General features: G+C 38.6%; 1 protein-coding gene and 1 long non-coding RNA gene across 2 annotated transcripts; one reads left to right on the top strand and one right to left on the bottom strand.

The window, feature by feature from the left end:
• Positions 1-863: 863 nt before the first annotated feature.
• LOC102716307 (dihydrolipoyllysine-residue acetyltransferase component 1 of pyruvate dehydrogenase complex, mitochondrial) lies at positions 864-12,215 on the bottom strand. Its single transcript, XM_006651435.3, has 19 exons — positions 11,962-12,215; positions 11,803-11,859; positions 11,456-11,492; positions 11,359-11,392; positions 10,256-10,305; positions 10,116-10,160; positions 9,676-9,749; positions 8,300-8,369; positions 7,747-8,142; positions 3,378-3,438; positions 3,259-3,303; positions 3,083-3,166; positions 2,410-2,486; positions 2,265-2,327; positions 1,841-1,911; positions 1,702-1,762; positions 1,565-1,625; positions 1,401-1,481; positions 864-1,269 (listed from the first exon to the last, which is right to left on the bottom strand). The coding sequence occupies exons 1-19, from the start codon at positions 11,988-11,990 to the stop codon at positions 1,211-1,213; spliced, it is 1,455 nt and encodes a 484-aa protein (XP_006651498.1). The 5' UTR covers positions 11,991-12,215; the 3' UTR covers positions 864-1,210.
• Positions 12,216-15,448: 3,233 nt separating this feature from the next.
• LOC107303956 lies at positions 15,449-17,812 on the top strand. Its single transcript, XR_001549960.2, has 3 exons — positions 15,449-15,483; positions 17,171-17,269; positions 17,398-17,812. It is a non-coding gene; the product is annotated as an uncharacterized LOC107303956 (long non-coding RNA).
• The last annotated feature ends 1,266 nt before the right edge of the window (positions 17,813-19,078 follow it).

The raw sequence follows: 19,078 nt of genomic DNA, 5'->3' as shown, positions 1-19,078 counted from the left end.
GAAAAAAAATCGATTCCGAATCCGAAAATCTCTAGATCTATCCGACCGAAGCTATCCGAATCCGAAAAACGATCCAGTTGGACAAAAATTATCCGAATCACTTTCAACCCTACCTATATATGTTGCATTTGGAAGGACGATTCTATTTTTGAAAGAAACGAAGCTGCCACTGTTCTCTATTTTCTATGTTCCAAATTGGATGATATAAAAAAAACTGGCTCCAATAGATATCAACTGGTTGTAAAATATTAATAAAATATATATAGATAATGCAAAATAGATGTTCAACAAAAGTGATACATGATATAAATAAATAATCTATTTTAGATAATCATTCAAATGAGAACGATGAAATTTGGATGCGCTATTAGGTTTGCTCTAACACAAGGGAAATTTCTAATGATATCATTTATAGCATAGAAACTAGCTTTGCAACTTATGACTGATTAGATCACTCAGAGTCACAACGCAGCTGTAAATTGCTTCCAACAACAGCAAAGGTTGTCATTTACAAATGAGTAAATAACGCTGCTTCTACATCACGTGGAAAATCATTGAAAATGCTTCGCCTGCCTATCGCAGCGCCAATACGGTATGGGAACAACCGAACAAATATGATTATCTCATTACGTTTGCCTGTGGAACACCTGAGATACCTTGGTACACTTGAACTTTCAAATACTCAGATGGCACACACATCTAGAAAGAAAATGCAAAATACCTGAGCTGAACAACCATCAATACCTTTAGTTAGCAAACTCGAGAAATGAGCTAGGAACATATATGACTGGAGCTACTCAGCTACCCAAAAGAATGTCATGATGCTTTAGAAATTATATCATTTTACTTATTGCTGCCATATATATCAGAAATCATTAAAAAATGCTTGAGAAGGCTACGTCTGCCAGAAATCCTCAGGAAACAACGGAATCATCTGCCAGATCTTTCTGACCACCTAACAAAAGATTAAATGTTGCAGAACCACATAAACACAAAATGGCACTGCACCTGCAAATTAATCCCCGGATATGAAAGAAAAAAAAACACCGGAAATGCCGATTTACCCTTATTAAAAAAATTACACACTTTTTGTAGTTTTGTGTGGGTTGGTGGTAAAGCAACCAAGCTCCGAGCTGCATGCAAAATATTTTTTCTTGGGCAACCTTTCTCCAACAGAATTCTTGAAAGCACGGTTAGTGCTACCTTTCATTTACAATAGCAGTCTCCTAATGTCACTGAAATTCTGTGATAACTCCGTGAAAAACTTGCCTGCGTTCCCATGAAAAACAAAAAGAAAATATGAAATAAGGAGGAAGGTTACAACGTTCAAAACAAATAAAAGGAGAAAACAAGGCTAGTATAATTGAACATTTAAATTACAGGTCTAGAGACCAGAATACCTCCTACTTGACCATCAAATACACGATGGTCAGCAGACAACGTCAAGCTCATTTTTGTAACCACTGCAGCCTTCTTGGTTCCTTTATAAGTGGACATGTCAATTTGAGTTAAATACAAAAGCATTTGTTTTGAGAAGGAATTATAAATTATGAAGGAAATATACCATCAGTGTCCACCACAGGCTCGACAACCTTATTACCACGCCCAACAGCAAGAATTCCAGACTGAAAAAGACGTCATCAAAAATTTATCATCATAGATTCAAGGGTCCCATTGCTACAAAGGACAGGAGGTAGGAACCTGAGGAGGATTAATGATTGCGCAGAAATGGTCCACCGGATACATTCCCAAATTTGATATGCTGCACAAGAAACACTTGAATATCAATAGCAGAACAGGATTCCCCCAAAACAATGACAAATAGGTAAAGATCACATGCCTGAAAGTTCCTCCCTGAAACTCATTAGGGGCAAGCTTCCCAGCACGTGCCTTTTCAGCCAACTGCTTAACCTGCAGTTATGAGATATTTTGTAACCATCCAACATACAAAATACTTTAAAGGTGAAAGTGAGGAATCTATGATAAGTAATAGCGAGATGCAATTATCTACATATTGTCCTTCTTTGATATACACTATAGAATTTTCTTTACTTTCACTAAACCAAAACTCGGGTCTTCCTACAAATGATTTTCCACTTTCCAAAGATCTATGATAACTGTTGACCACAAAATTTTAAATTTTTAATCATTCCAAGATCATATGTGATGATAGTTACACAAGCGCTACATGCATATGACTGATATTTCATGTAAAAAACTTCTGAACTATGGCAGTCTGCTTACACCTTTTAACATTTTCATACCTCTGAGGATATTGCTGATATGGTCTTTTGATCTGCATTTCTTATAATAGGAGTCATCAGACCCTAGAAATAGCAAAGGTAATGGTTAATGTGCCAGAGATATGCTAACAAAATCTTCTAGATAGTATTTTTCAATTTCTCATACCTTCTCTGTAGCAACCGCGATAGATATATCAACCGAATCACACTTCTGGGATTGTTCCTTCTCATTGTTCCAGTATGCTGGCAATTCATGCCCCCAACAAAACAAATGTCAAGATTGACGGGAGATGTCCATTAGTATAAACACATTACCCACTGTGTAACTGAATATTCAATTAATCCATTTGGAGTACACATTCCACCATTCCAATTCAATATTATCATTGAGATGATTTTTAAGTCAGTTGATAGGATTCCTATGCTTTGCCAATTTATTAAAAACATAAGCATATATCCACCATGTTATTTGAGAGCTGGCAGTATATCACAGTATTCCAATGGTGATGTATCATGGGAAACACCTCTCGATGCCAACATGCAATCTCCTCACTTCATTGTATAAACAAATTGTGTTCACTAACTTTGATCTTGTAGCACTATTGCCACTAGCTTATGTATAAACAATAATGCTGCAACTAGGGATGATAGTGCATCACCTTTCCAAGATCAACCAGATTAAAAACTACCATCACTTGTTCAACGCAATCAATGTGAGGGTAAATGTATCCACCAAGAAGGATAACAAAGATTTACACCTGATATTTTTGCTAATCAAATACAGATATAGTAACACAGCAACCAAATTTCATATTTGCAAGAATTCAGATAATAATTACCATTTGCTTCTGGTACATTCCGTAAGGCTAGTGCAACAGCTTTTATGACAATGTCATTTACTGAAACTTTAACCCCATGTTGCTCTGCCATATTAGAAATCATGAGAAAAAAAGGAACTCTTTCTGGTTAGCTGACAACTCAACAGAGAACAAATAAAAGGAGATGAATAGCACACCTTTTAGTTCGTTCCTGAAAGCGAGCAAGGGATCCAGTATAACATCTGACAACAATATAACACATAATTATGCTAGCACAGCCATGATATAGCAAGATATGCATTGGATGAATACACACCTTGTGATAAATATAAATGTGGAGTGGTCTGTTTTGATTCAAGCAACCTTTTTGCAATCACCTGCAATATAAAAAAGAACATGTTGGACACTGGGAGTAAGAATAGAAGATGCATCATTCACTATGCATTGTAATGCTATAACAAACTTGAGCAGGTTCATTTTCTTAAAGGTTCAAAGATAGCAACTATAAGAAAAAATAATGGAAAATGAATTAATGTTTTTTAGCAACTATACCACCTTTGATGCTTGAGAAACACAAAGCCAATCTCTAGTTGCATTTTGAGACAATGCCAACATTGCTTTTGTGACCAGAGAATGTATTAGTTATGCATACTTGTACATAATATATTGAGTGCTCATTTCTAATTTTCTGTATCTATTCATAACAACACTACTTGCATTGCCGCTTCATCTATTAGGGCACACTTAAACAATTACAGAGACCCTGTTCAATACTCAAAACTAAAATATGATGGATGGAGTGTAACTACATGCTATGTTTATCTATTACGAAGTATCGTACATACAACCTTACAGAGTATGGGTATCTGAAACATAGGGGATTGGTTGGCAAATGAGAAGGGAAATAATAGATTGCATCTTAGCCATCCATTCTCCTCACTTTATTGTATCCTAACCCTTCACCCATTTCCATATCCCAACCCACCTCTCATAAGCCATTTGCGAAATAGACCCAAACGAGTCATTGTGCCATTCTTCTTTAAGGCAAAATCAATTAAAATAACAAGAGATAGCAAGATATATTTTTTTGCATCATCTGGCAGCTAGCTTGTGAGATGCATAGGAGTATGGAACTATGGATTATTGGGCTATGGAAAAGGTTTTGAGTACATCATGGATACAAACACCAGGGTAAGACTCTTGTATGTGAATGTAGATAAGCCTATTAATTGATAAGATGGCCAAACAAAAAACAAAGTGCCAGCAAACATGTGGCTCCAAATTTTCGGACTTCAAGATAAAAACGGACTGTACTTTTCACATACCGTGTTGTTGTGAATATATGAGTTACACTGCAAATACTACTTGCTTACTTATGTTAAAGTTTGCAGAGTACAGATAGTGTCCCTTATGTTAAAGTTTTACTTATGTTGTGAATATATGTGTTGTCTACTTTGCAGAGTACAGATAGTGTCCCTTATGTTAAAGTTTTACTTTTTTCATTTCATATAAGTATGAATGTCCTGTAGTTTGCATTTATATATGACTGCTATGATTGTGTACTCAGCTGTATTAAACTAAGCTACAAAATGTAACTAAGCTACAAAACAAAGTATTCTTGTATGATTGCCAAGATCTAGTTTAATGAACTTAGCTCTTTATTATTCATGAAAGTTATATAGATTGCACATTTTATATTGAAGTCAGCATGTATTTATTAAAATCTTTCATAGCCAGATTACACATCCAGAATGTCGAAAAAGATGGTATTATGCATCACTGATTTTTAGATATACATATATATATGTATGCTTTCATCTACAAGATACTTAAAAGTCTGAATTGATCTTATGAATAATTTATGCATCTTGATCTTCTGACCTGACACTCTGAAGACATATCAATCCATAAGTTGAAAACCCTCTAATGTTTGTAAAAGTCAGTTCATCTAGATGTTTTCACTTAGCATGTGGCATGCCATTATTAAGTCTAGATGAAGTTTTCTGACTGTGGGATTGTATATTACAGAAAAGGTCATTGTGGAAGCATTGAAATGATTGCATCTTCAATGGGGCATCACCTAGCTTGCCAACGTCTCTTTTGCTGTCTATTTAGCACGGCCAGGGATAAGGAGCTTTCCATGATAATGCCCACCGGTTATACGAGATCTAGGCGTTTGTGTTGGGTCATTTTTGTTAGCCCCAAATTTTGGAGATCGGTGACCTTCTGTGTACCAATCCCTGGATCAATAGTTAGTACACACATACATAGCCAAATCACAACATATTATGAATGAATTAAGTCTAGTGAGTTACAATATTACCGGTTAAACCAGCACCTTACAAGAGAACAACAGTGGAAGACGAAACGTAGTAATAGGGCCCAGTTGACATGCCACAGGAAGTTGACTAGGGAAACAAAACCTAGATAGGAATCATACTCCATCATCCTATTAAGTACGCAACCGCACTCACATACTGCTAGCTCGGCTTCCCAATTTCATGTTGTTTGGGGTTACTCTACCTCTGGCGTAGGGCCAGCCAGGCTTCCCACCTAAGTGAATCAATCACGGCTTGGATACTACCTTTGTTTGGCTACTTACTTTCCTAGGTCTATACCCATTCAAGAAATGCAGTCGTACTCAATTCGTTTCATGGATATCAACAAGGCTCGGTCCTTAATCAATTAGGTGTTCACCAACCTTTCCAGAAACCACCCAAATACACCTTGCTGCCCCGGTCTAAAATATTGTTGTTGGTTTTGGTTTTATAACAAGTGTACAACATCATAAAGGTAATGTGGCACTCATGTCTCCACATGCCAAGATTTTGATCACTCTCCCTAGGTTGATCACCCAAACAAAATTGTTTGATACAAATATGAACAGATACAACTAGTAAAACATTGCTAAGCATTGTCATAATTGACTAGGGACTCATACGTAATTATTGGTTACAAAGAACCAGGTTATTCAATAATCAAGGTAAGGACATTAAGTAGGTAGTGATCATTGCATGCAACTTTGTTTGTAAACAAATCATTTTTCACAATATAGGTTCAACATGTTCAAGGGGGAGTGGTACCTTGCCTACAAGGATAGTCCTTATTCTTAAAATAGACCTTGCCACATGCACTGACGCGCTGCACCGTGGATGACATGCGACCGGGATTCACGAGCGAGAGAAGAGAGTCCAAATGGGCCAGACCGAAGGTCAGTCTAGTGCTTTGGCACGGGTGCCTCAATCCGATAAATCGTTCCTTGGTTTACTAAGGATGCCCCGATCCAGTACAAAATTGGGCTTTTGCTAAAGATCCAATGAGGGGAGTAGCTGGGACTTTGGTATCGAATTTTTTCATTCGAGTATCTATTAGAAATGAATTCTCCAGCATTTGATTCCTTACTAACAAAGAATTTATTGGTACACTTGAAAAGTACCCCAGAAAATCGAAGGAAGAGTTTGATAGTTAGTTTAAATAGATCATTCGCGACCGAGTCCAAAAAGAGAGATTATTGCTACAAACAGACATGGTGATATTTCCATTTCTTCTTCAAAAGAGGTGTTCCTTTTGATGCAAGAGTTGCCTTTCCTTGATATCGAACATAATGCATAAGAGGATCCATAAAGAACCATACAGTTTTCCCAAAAAAGCAGAGTACATTACCCCAAAATGTTCCATCTTCCAAGAAAAGTGGATCTGTTCCATAGGGAAAGTCATGTGCAATGAAAAATGCAAGCACGATTTGGGGGGGGGGGATTTTTGTCTATTGTAACAAGGAATAAGTATCTACTCCATCTGACTAGTTCCAGGTTCGAGTCCCGGGCAACCCATATAGAAAGAAGCAATCTGAGTTTTGAATTTTCACTCTCTTCACTTACAAAATTTTTATGTTTGGTGAATAGTTCTATGGATATCCAACTGTTGGGCCCCCTTTAGACTGTGGGTGAGACAAGCACATCGACCTGGGGCGTGGCAACGAGGCGAAATGGCTCAGGTCAGCACGCATGATCATCGAGAAAGGTGGATGCAACACGATGTGCCTGGTCACGATGCACTGACTGACGGGATAGCGACATGACAGCGAGCCTACAGGGAATTAATGCGGCAGGAGAGAGGGGGGACGACTGTGTGGCTATATCATGTTGTTGTGGATATTTCTATTCAAGATAAATAATGGTTTGGCAACCAATAACCATAACATCCAGCATGATGCAAAAATTTTAAAAAGTTCAAAATTTTACTGATTTTTATTATTCGGTATTTTCAGGGTGTTACAGTTTTGTATCAATTAGACATACACATTGTAATTTGTTCCTAGGGCTCTCCTCTGTCTCTTTTAACATTAACGCAATGATACACAGTTGCTCTACTGGTATGTAGATGTTCTTTTCATCTATTAATGCACTGACACACGACTCTTGTATTTTGAGAAAAAAATATATTACAGGAAGGAAATCAGCACATGCCTTTTGTGGTATATATGTGCCCTTAATGCAAACCAGTCAATGATAATGGCCATTTTAACAACTCACAATGTGGCAAACTATGCTATTAGACAAAGCGGGCCCTACTTTTATGTTTTTAGCTTTTATTCATAGAAACAAGATGACATAAAATGCCCATGCAAGTCTGACTAAATATTTCATGATATCTCCTATCATAAAAATAAATCAAATAAAGAATACCTTGCGTATCTGACTGTTGGGGATATCTTCGTATGTGTCGTGTTTTTGTGGAGCGGTGACTGATTGAGGTCGAGAATCATGACTTGGCTGAGATGATGGTGCGGATGGAACATTATTTTCCTTGGTTGCACTTGAGGAAACGCCGGACTTCAATGCAGCGAGAACGTCCCCTTTCAGAAGAGTGCCACGGGGACCTGTTGCTTTCAGTGCAGACTGATCAAGATGATGCTCCTTGATAAGCAACTTTGCTGCCGGGCTTATACGAGTTATTACTGAGCTCTCTTTTGAAGCATTTGTTCCAACATTTTGTGTTTCACTTGCAGTGGACTGCTCTTTCTGTTCTGCTCCAAAGGATGCATCAGCAGGTATATTTTTAATATCCTCAAGCTCTTCAACCTTCAAATAGATTGCAAAAGGTTAGTATGACATCATGCTACATGGATGAGTAAATAGTTCATGGTGAAATAAAAAAGGAAATGTGCACAAGCAAATGGTGTAAGTAAGCAGTTGATTCAGACATAGAGATGGACGGTTAATTGAAATGGAGCTATACCGTGACAGCAATGGGCTGTCCAACTTGAACATCCTTTGAACCTTCTGGTGCTAAGATCTTGGCCATATAACTGCAACATTGACAAAGTCACTCAGAAATTTTAAGAAAGGGGTCTGCATAGATTATTGTTGCATGAACAATAAACATGTATGGTACCCTTAGTTTTAGGGAACCGAGTGAGAGAAGAGAGCTAGGAGTGAAACAACTTTTTGTGTGAAAGAATGTGTGTGTGTTGCCACCAGGGTTTACCCATGCTTCTCACTTACATGACCCTATTAAGGTTAGTTATGTACATTACAGGTGCATATTCCATGGCATATTCCTTATGCATATGCCATGGCCTTTAGCCTGTTTCTGATGCCCTGGTAAAGGGGGCGCCTATCCTCCAACAGAGGCTAAACAAATACGGGAAACAAAAAAATATTGTGAAAAAAGAACAAAAAATGGTAAGTGACAAAACACAAATTATACATAGACAAAGCTAATAACAGAGCTACAAATCTACAATACATCTAGGAGGCTAGGAATAAACATCAATGTTTTATTTTGTAAAATGTAAAGCATTAAGCATGACAGCCAACCATCATATGTGGGTAACTACAAATGACTTTGAATTATCATGTTATTCCCATGCTGTAATAGAATCGATTGAACAATTGCAATGTAAACATTCTGCCCATTTTCCATGTCAATTGACAAAAATAACGGGAAAAAGAAATATCTTAAATTTGCTTCGACATAGAGAAATAGATTGGTTGAAACTGCATGGATGAATGAGCAATGTGTTTGGATTAGTTAACTAGTGAATCACACATTACGTTCTATATACCATTTGGATGCAAACTGGGGCTGGAATTAGGTTATGCAGTAGCTTTTGTATAGGGATACTGGCTCAGCAGCAGAATAGTGGACAAAACAATGGCCACTTTTGTCAGTCCCATCATTTTACTAACATTAGGTCCTCATATCCCTTTCCCAAAGCCCCAGCACATCCATTCCCCCCAGTTAAACAGGGATGCAGATCCATTAGAACCATCATTTTCAATTCCCACATCTAACCCACAGTCCAAATGGCACTTATAAAGGAAAAGACAGGAGGGTAACAAGACCAACCATAATACAAGGAAAAGTTGAAAAATATGACTTTTAATAGCCCAAACCATCCATGAGCATGACGACATGTTCTATCATCAAATAGGAATTCTAATGGTAAGCACTTGTGTAGTTACATTACATCATGCTTTCTAGCGTATCTGTACAAGCTAGGAAGTGCAACATTCAATCCCTTGTGTACTTGATAAATACTATTGATTTTCAGGAAATGCTATCGCAATGACGCTTCAAGCCAAAAAGAAAACTCAAAAAAAGGACATTACCCCTCTTCGAGGCTCTCAAACTCAAGTGTAGCTTTGTCAGTTTCTATCTCACAGATCACGTCACCAACTTCTATCTGCAAACATATAACTTTTGGAGATATTATACTCAAAAGTATATATATATATATAGGAAAATTAGATACTACTACCAGGTGTAGCTACTCCCTGCACGTCCATAATGAAAAACATTTTCATAACTGTTTCTGCTCTCACCCAACAGGAAGTATAGACACTATTAAATCTCATGTGAATGATACAACTACATGTATAGAGTTTGTATTTTCTATTGAAAGAGAGAAGAAATATGTATGGAGGTGTTTCTGCATCTTAGACGTGAAGGGGGTAGCTACACCTGGTATATATATAAGAAATAAATAACTCTATACTGGAAACAAGATGTTTCAATCATGTTATGAAATATCCCATAGCAAAATCCTAACCTTTTCGCCTTCCTGTTTTCTCCATTTCGCAATATTACCTTGATTCTAATGAACACTATGTTAGATTGCCAAGAATGTAGAAAAGGGGAACACAATAAGCCATCTGTAAACATTACTATGACCAATACTTATGTTTTTACCATAGTAGGGGATAATGCTGGCATCCCAACCACCATATGAGGAGGAAGCCCTGTTTGAAAGATAGAAGGATATATTAATGATGTAAATATCTTTGTGTTATATGTTAAAGCAGTAGGAAGAAAATGCTTCACATTCACTTAAGGTCTAGAAATCAGCATAATAATAAAATATAAGGAAAAGGATATGCACTGTTGATTGTGGTCTATCCAAACTATATTAGCATCTTTGAAAGAGTTGTATAAGAAGACCAATTCCATTTTCAGCATTACGCACAGAGACCCTGCTTGGCTGCTGTGGCTGCATCTACGACATAGCCAGCCGTTGTAAGCAACAGTGCCCATAGCTTTCTGCTGCTGCCCAATAAGCTGCAGCTGCAGCAGCCAAGCAGGCTAAGAGCTGTATACAAAATACAACAACTCTATTTTCAAAATGCAAAAATCATGTATATCATGTAGCCATGCAGGTGTGAAGAGAAGCCAATTAGTTTAAATGAATACTGCTTCCGAGTCATTATTTGGTTCCAGAAAATTCAATACACCACATAAATGTGCAAAGGAAATAAAATTATACATTAATGGCTTATGAAACACTTAATATACAAATGGATGTGATTTATCAAGTAAATTTAGAATAATCATATCATAATTAGTTGTTAACGTACATAATTCAGTGTCTTGCTTAGCAAACTAACTTTATAATTTGTTGTTAACGTACATATTCAGTGTCTTGCTTAGCAAACTAACTTCTCTTTGCTACAAGTGAGTTTCTCCTCTTGATAACATTGTGGATCAAACAAGAAGCAAATAACCAAGTAAAACTTGGCATATCCATGTGACTTATGATAAAATATGTAAATTTCACATTTTCAATTGATGTAAGCCATGAGGGCATGAGTTTCGACGATTGCACTATGCCAAAGGCATAGAGTTCTATAAACCATTAAATAGCTGTTGCTTGTTTATATACAGTCTATCCATGAGTACAATGACTTATCCACAGGATGTACTATACCAACGCATCCACACCAAAGAAAGTAATATGCATATTATCGAAAAGAAAAACAGTAGACCATATACTGGAAGGATGGGATATTATGCCGTACCTGTTGAGGAGAACCAACGATTTTCTACAGGAACCTAAAAAGAAGATATCATATAAGTTGAAATGTGGATAAGAAGAAGATGAATGTTTCAGCTAACCTTGTAGTGTCCACTCAATGATGCTAGATATGAAGGCCTGGAAGATAATCATTCTGTTAGAAAATGTGCAAGGCACCGCTACATGTGACACATAAATAAAGCAGTTGCCACTTTGACAATGTACCTTAAAAACATCCCACAAATTTATCATCCCAATTCAACAATATCCAATTATGCAATTCAAAGACCAAAATGCATTTGGACAAATTAGACACAGAAGTGACAGCTAACCCTAGCATCGGATTTAGTGTTCGCACCAAGACCAGCAACAATTGAATAATACTAGACGGATTCGAATTAGGAGAACAGAACAGAACAATCCAGCGACTAATCGTGCAACATTATACCTCGAAGAAGAGGCGGATCGCCCGATGTCCACCAAGGAACCCCTGGCACGCGCCAACCTGCGGGATGCCAACAGCAGGAAACCATCAAGTCGTGGATCGTCTAACAGAAATGTGGGAGAAATCTATAAATCGGTAGAACATTACAATCTAACATCTTACCCGGCGAGAAGCGCCCGGATGTTCGCCATCGTGCCGATCAAAAACTCCCGGCGAGAGCAGTGTAGATCGCCGCGCCGCCCCGAGCTCCGCCGGCGGCCGCCGCCTCCTCCGCCCCGCGCTCCGAACTCCGGCAACCGCCGCCCTGCGCTCCGCCCGCCTCGGCCGCCTCCGCCTGGGCAGCTCGTCGCCGGTCCGGCCGCGGATCAACTCCTCGTCGTACCAGAGGAGGATGTGGGAGAGGGGTCTCGGGAGAGAGAGGACAAATGGGATTTGGATGGATTTTACTGTATTAAATTGTGGATTTAGGGGAGCTTAGAGCAGGTAAAATAGAAAGTTATAAGTCAGCTATAAGCATTATTTAAAAAGATAATAGGGGAGAAAAAAGAGAGATGTGCTACTAATTTATAGCTAGTTACACATGGGCTCCAAGATAAAATATGTATGATATGTGAGACCATGTATTGATGTTTTGTAGGTAACTATTGTACGATTTGACTATTAGATTGATTATAGATAAATTGAAGCTAGTAGTTGGATGTACTATTGAACTTGCTCTTAGTGCAAAAGTTTGGATGCCTACATAGATAAAGTATGATGGGCAGCCCAAACGGGCCAACGGGCAAGAACGGCCCGTTAGGCAAGAGACTGCAGCGGGCCATGTCGTGCTAGCCCACATGCGCGCAAGCATGGCCCAAGCAGAAGTTAGATCGTGCCGGCAGCACGAAACTATCGGTGGCATGTGGGCCGTTGGCGGCCCGTTCAACACGCGGTAGCCCCATGGAACGCCTGCAATTCAACGGCCCAGCCGACCTGCCACCGCATGCGCGCGGGCGTAGGGCGCGAGAAAGTGCAACTATATCGTCTAGCCAATGGCGCGATGACACGTATCGGGGTGGGAAGTTTTGAAAACATAGCGCAGGTGCCGTCAACAACGCCCGATCCACGTCGTCATAGCCTCTTCTTCCGCCGCCACCGACGCTTACACACCGCCGCCGCCGCTCGCCCTAGATAATGAGGAGAGGGGATAAGTGGTGGTGGAGAATAGGAGGAAGGATATGGGGAAGTGGAGCCAGATTCGTTCGTCGCCGACGATCTCGAGAGACTTGAGGAGGAGACGGGGAACCTAGAGTAATAGGGTGTGGAGGCGAAGAGACCCGGCTATGTCTAGGTCCCCAACGCAGCCAAGTAGCGTAGACTTCATCGGTGCCTGCGTGCAGCGTCGAGGTGCTCTTAGGCTGCGTTCGTATGGGACGGTAAGTTAACTTACCTCTCTTATTTTCCACTCGCACGCTTCCCAAGCTGTTAAACGGTATATTTTTTGCAAAAATTTTCTATAGAAAAGTTTTTTTAAAAAATCATATTAATCTATTTTATATTTTTTAATAATTAATAATTAATTAATCATGTACTAATCTATTACTACGTTTTTCGTATCAGGGATAAGTTAACTTACCCCTTTGAGCCGAACGCGGCCTTACTTTATTATATTACTCCCTTCGTTTTTTGTTTGATGCGGTTGACCTTTTGATTTATGTTTAACCATTCGTCTTATTCAAAAATTTTGTCTAAATATACAAAATTATAAATCATACTTAAAGTTACTTTAGTAATAAATCAAATAAATTTTTTGAATAAGACGAAGGGTCAAACGTAGATTAAAAAGTTAATGGTGTCAAAAAAATCGGACGGAGTACTTGCATAGGCTTGATTTTCAGGAATCAAGATTGGGCTGACCACGAGAGTAATTACCCAGAATGGATTTATCTGAAGCAACGTACTGCGACGACCCAATGCACATCTGACATCCAGTCAGAAAGAACAAAGAACAGTAGGTTGAACATAAACTTAACAGTAGTAGCAGTTTGGATTGCTCAAATACTAGATCATACCCCTCCACTGGGGTTGAAAGTGATTCGGATAATTTCTGTCCGACCTGATCGTTTTTCGGATTCGAATAACTTTGGTCGGATAGTTTCGGAAATTTTCGGATTCGGAATCGAATTCGGATTTTTTTCGGATACGGAAACGAATACGGTACGGGTGATATCCGTCGGATACTATCTGGATTTTTTTCCGGATATCCGGACATATGCATTAACCATTCAATCAAATCAGCTCGACCTAAAGAAGTACATCCAACGGCCCAACTAATGTTAACCTTAGCTGGTTCTGATTAACTGGCTTCAAGCAGTCTAGGCGTCAACGACCACACAACCGTCACGAATATTTATTTTTATGGTATTAGTAATCACTTATATTTAAAAATATTGATAAGTTATATACTTATATTAAAAATAATAAGTTATATTTCTTCAATGATATGTGAAGCTTAGTTTAATAGGTATTTATGTTCCGATTAATATTTGTCACCGTATTCATTTCGATTCGTATTCACTCCGTATTTGTATTCGATAATATTCGATTCCGTTTTCATATCCGAGTTTCCAATTTCGATTTTGAAAAAAATATGAAAACGAATATGATAGAGGTAGTTCCCAACCGTATTCGATGTGTTTTCATCCCTGCCCCCCACCACTATCCTCTATGTACCTGCATCTAATCTTCCAAAAGGGTATAACCATTTGTCCCTTTATTTCTCTGATACGAATGCTTTAATGTTGTTTGGACTGTCATACTTGAAAAACATGCAATGTCAAGTGCTATTACGAAGTTATTAGAAAGGTTTTTCCTAAACCAATATTATATGTCCCGGCCAATGATGAAGAGTCATAAACAATAAACTAGAGGCTAGAGGGCCATGGCCATCATCTATATCTATCTATACTAATATAAAAAGGAGGAGGAGTTAAAATTTTACTATGATTACCCCAATAAACATCCAAAAAATAACTTAATCAGTTTTTCATCATTAAATATACCTATCCAATGGTATAATAAAATAATCTAGAATGTCTCGCTCTTGCAATCGTTCGCGGGACACACCCCTAACCACGTGCCCGCCCTTGACACACCGCGAAATCCCCGTCACAGTCTCGCCCTCCACCCCGTCGCCCGCCACAAGTCTTCCCCACGGCGGTGACCACCGCTGCCGCCCCAATGCCGACCGTCGCTACCGCGCCCACGCCGACGGTTTCTACCCCGCCACCGGCCGTGCCCACTCTCCCATCCACCACTGGCCGCGCGCACGCCAACGTCCGCCGCCGGCCGGGAGCTAGCCGCCGCCCACGCTCCCGGCCAGCGCCGGATCTCACCGCCCCAACGCCGACCGCTATTGCCGGACGCCACCAGCCGCGCCCACGCCAACGCCCGGCCGGCGTCGGATCCTGCCGCCCCAATGCGACATGCATACAGTTACCATGAGCGAAGCACAACTTCGATCTACCTCACCGTCGCTGCGCCAGCCCCGCGCCATCACCGTGGCAGCCATCGCCCTGCCGTCGGCCTCACCCCACCACCGACGCCGCGCCATCGCCCCCGCCGTCAGCCTCGCCATCACCGCCGCCGCCTTCGCCTCGCAAACGCCGTGCCACCCCCGCCGTCGTCGTCCGGCCATCCCCACCGGTGAGTAACGCCGTCGCCGCGCCATCCCACGTTAATCTAACCATTTCATGTGAACTACCAACAATATTAGTGCCGGCAGATTCACGTGAACTACCAACAAATCTGCCATCTATTTGCTTCTCTGTAAATTAGTGCATTGACTTTCTGTATTCCATTAGCTGCTATGATATTTTATCCAAAGACTCTAAATTAGAATGGAAATCGAAGAGAAAGAGTGGATTAACATAGCATTCAGCAACTAATAGAAAAGCATCTATTCCAGCATTATGCCCCTCAACTGTAGGTTCTTGTTGTGTGCATGGATTCAATGCTAAGCGCTGAAATTCTAGAGCTCTTGATTCAACTGTCCTGATAGGTCACCAGCTGTAGATAATCGGCATGTGAATCGTATTAATAGAAAATTTACAGAAATAGCAGAGTTTCTGTTAATTAGTGGATTAACTTTATGTATTCCATTAATATTGTTACCAATCTTCATAGTATTGTTCTGTTAGGTGTTAGGTTTAAAATTACCAAATTGGCACCTGTATTTTTCAGAGTGCACTTCTTAACCAATCTTCAGAATATTCTTCACTTTTTGAGGAAAATCTATGAACTGAACGTGGTAGGTAATAAAAAAAATTGGCACTTTGCTATGCTTTTCTGAGTTGAGGTTTTTTAAGCAATCTTATTTAAGTCCATGTCGCTTTATACAACACCCATAAACATACAAAGGCATGAAAGTAGGTGGATATTATTTTAATTTCCATGAAATATTGGTGAACAAGAATAAAAAAGAATTACCTATCTATTTCCTTGAAAGATTTTCAACTTGTTAATATTTGTTTGTTGTTGACATAAAGTGAAGGATATTCTGAAGTAGCTCCCACATGTTTGATTATTTACCCTTATCATTAAGGCCTTGAGAGAATTATGGAGAGCTTTGCAAAGGAGAGGTTAGCTTTCATGAAAACAGCACTAACCAGAATAATAGATTTGTGGTTCTTATCACTGTGATCAAGCAAATAATCACTGCACAAGAAAAAACTTATATGGGCTTTGTGCATCTTTTATGCATTGATTGGGTTATACTTTATCTAAAAAAGGATAGCATTATCTTGCTAGAGTATTATGGACTTATCATTTGATTCTGTTGATTCACAGTGGTGTACAATTTATGCAGGTAGCAAATACTTCTTTGCGTATTGACCGTTCTGGAAACATTAGGTTAGAGTTCATGTTGGAAAATATATATTGGAACTACCTGCTGGGATGCTAAATGATGAAAAAGGGGATTTTGTCTGCATTGCAGTTCGTAAACAAAATATCTTTGTTTTTCATTTGCCTAGCGATTATCTGATGTACGAATATGCTATCATAGGATAGGAAACGACTAGGGCTAGCACTCATCGTGTTTTGGCCTGGTTTGGTTCACAAACCGTAATGATACTGCATATCACTCATGGCAGTCAGAAGTTAACATACTGATTCAGTAGCGGCCTGTGACGCAGGGGCGAACCTATGTTCATGTTCCCGGGGTCCGAGGACCCCGGGTAAATTATTCAATTCCTACTAAAATATATCATATTAATCAGTGCACAGGTATAAAAATTAGATAATTAATATATATTGGACCCCTGATAATTTCTGTTCTGGGTTCGCCACTGCTGTGACGAGCTTCTGATAACGATGCATTCGTTGCTGACAGGTTGAAGAAGAAACTGGTATTAAGCTAAACTTGGAGGACATTGTTGATCTTACTGCACTACTGTACCCTGACACTGGATGCAGGATGCTTCCTTCACCTGTAAATGGCCAATACTACCCTACTCTGCTCAATATTTGGCATAACTTTTCTTCAAAAGTGAATATCATTTGATTCTGTTGATTCACAGTGGTGTGCAATTGCTTTAATATGCAAAAAAAAAAATTCAGGTTTACTGAATTTGGAGGAACCATCCGTCAAAGACCAGTTGAAGAAATAAACTGAGTAGCATAGACTAATTGAAGATCTCGCATTTGGTGTTGCTCGCTTTGTACAGAAGGGCGGTTCTTTTATCAACTACTACATGGTATGACAGATAAAGGTTCACTTGTGTTTAGCTTCCCAAAGGCTGATACTGATTCTGGTTGTTTAATTGATTTTCAACTTTAAAAGTATCATGGAGGAACAAGTGGTTTTCATGATTTTGCATTAAAGCATGTTCTTTTATTATTATTAATGGATCAAATGATCCTATCATTGATTCTTCGAGGGCAGGGATGTTACAAAGCTTATATTAATGATAACCCTATTGGATCAAAAGTTTGGTTAGCATGACACATTTTCTGTTTTGCTTACTTGCATGCAATTTACCAACATTTATATAACATATGTTTTAAGTAGTACTACATATTCTTCTTTCTGAACTTTGTTCGGCATAATAAATTAAATATCGTTTATTTGTAGCTACTGCAACTTTGTTTATGTTAGCTAAACACTTCCCTTGTATATATACCAGAAATCCAATAATTTCTCAAATTATTGATGGACTTATAACATCTGTCCAAAAGTTCACGTTAGTGACATACATAACCAATAGGATACAATGTACACAACATGTCTTTTATATATATATATATATATATATATTGCAAAAATGAAAAGCAATTATGTCAAAAAAAATATGATGGTTACTACTGATTCATATATTCAACTGTAATCAGGTGCTGCAATTTACTATTGCAGCTAAATTATTTTATTTTTGCAATCATAGCTAGCAAGATTATCTTCAGTAAGTAGTATATATTTTTATATTTAATAATGATTCATTATGATGGATTGCTCCTTTGTCTTTATATGTGTACTTATTTCTAAAGCTTACTTTTGGTTGCTATACTGAAAATGAAATTTGTACTTTGAGCTAACTATTTCCTTGTCAAATATAGTTTCGTTGCATGTCTTTGTCTTTGCTAAGTAATCTTTGTTTCGGGCTTAAAATCATCAGATCTCAGAATCCAAAGGCAACTTGAATTCTACTATAGTTCATCCAGGGATCAAATTGCTTTCTGTAGTCTCTATGCAAGTATTGCTTGTTGAATGTTGTCTCTTTCTTTTTCTGTTATTAATGATTTGTCGATAGCAAAAATGACATTTCTGCAAAGTTGTTTCTTAAGAACAATTATGGCAGCTTTGCCAGCTTTGAATTGTAAAGGAGAGTGCATGTCTGAAATTTGAAATGTCTTTGCTAAGTATATTCAGTACCTTTTCCAGTTTTCGTAGCATGTCTCAGTGTGGGTTGTGGTTGATCTTATCAGAGTTCTGTTCAGGGACCACAGACCTTATCTAATCATGGAAGTATATGTGGAGGGTCCTAATTTACAGAGGTATTTAGTGAACTATCAAAATTGTCAGTAGTAGTAGGCAATTATATGTGCTTTCTGTGGACTGAAAACTCAGGTATTTCCAATAAATTTAGATGGTAATGCACAGGTGTGTCAAGGAAATCAATAAGGATTTTGGCCAAACCAAAAATGGAAATAGACCCAACAGGAAATAGCCTAAAGAATATTGTGTATAAAGATTATACTCATGAATAATGACATGTACAAAATATCATTATAAAATATTTACATG

The sequence above is a fragment of the Oryza brachyantha genome, chromosome 3 (genome assembly GCF_000231095.2).
Source record: "Oryza brachyantha chromosome 3, ObraRS2, whole genome shotgun sequence".
Lineage (NCBI taxonomy): Eukaryota > Viridiplantae > Streptophyta > Magnoliopsida > Poales > Poaceae > Oryza > Oryza brachyantha.
Note: the sequence above shows the minus strand (reverse complement) of the source record. Positions and strands in the feature narration are given on the sequence as shown.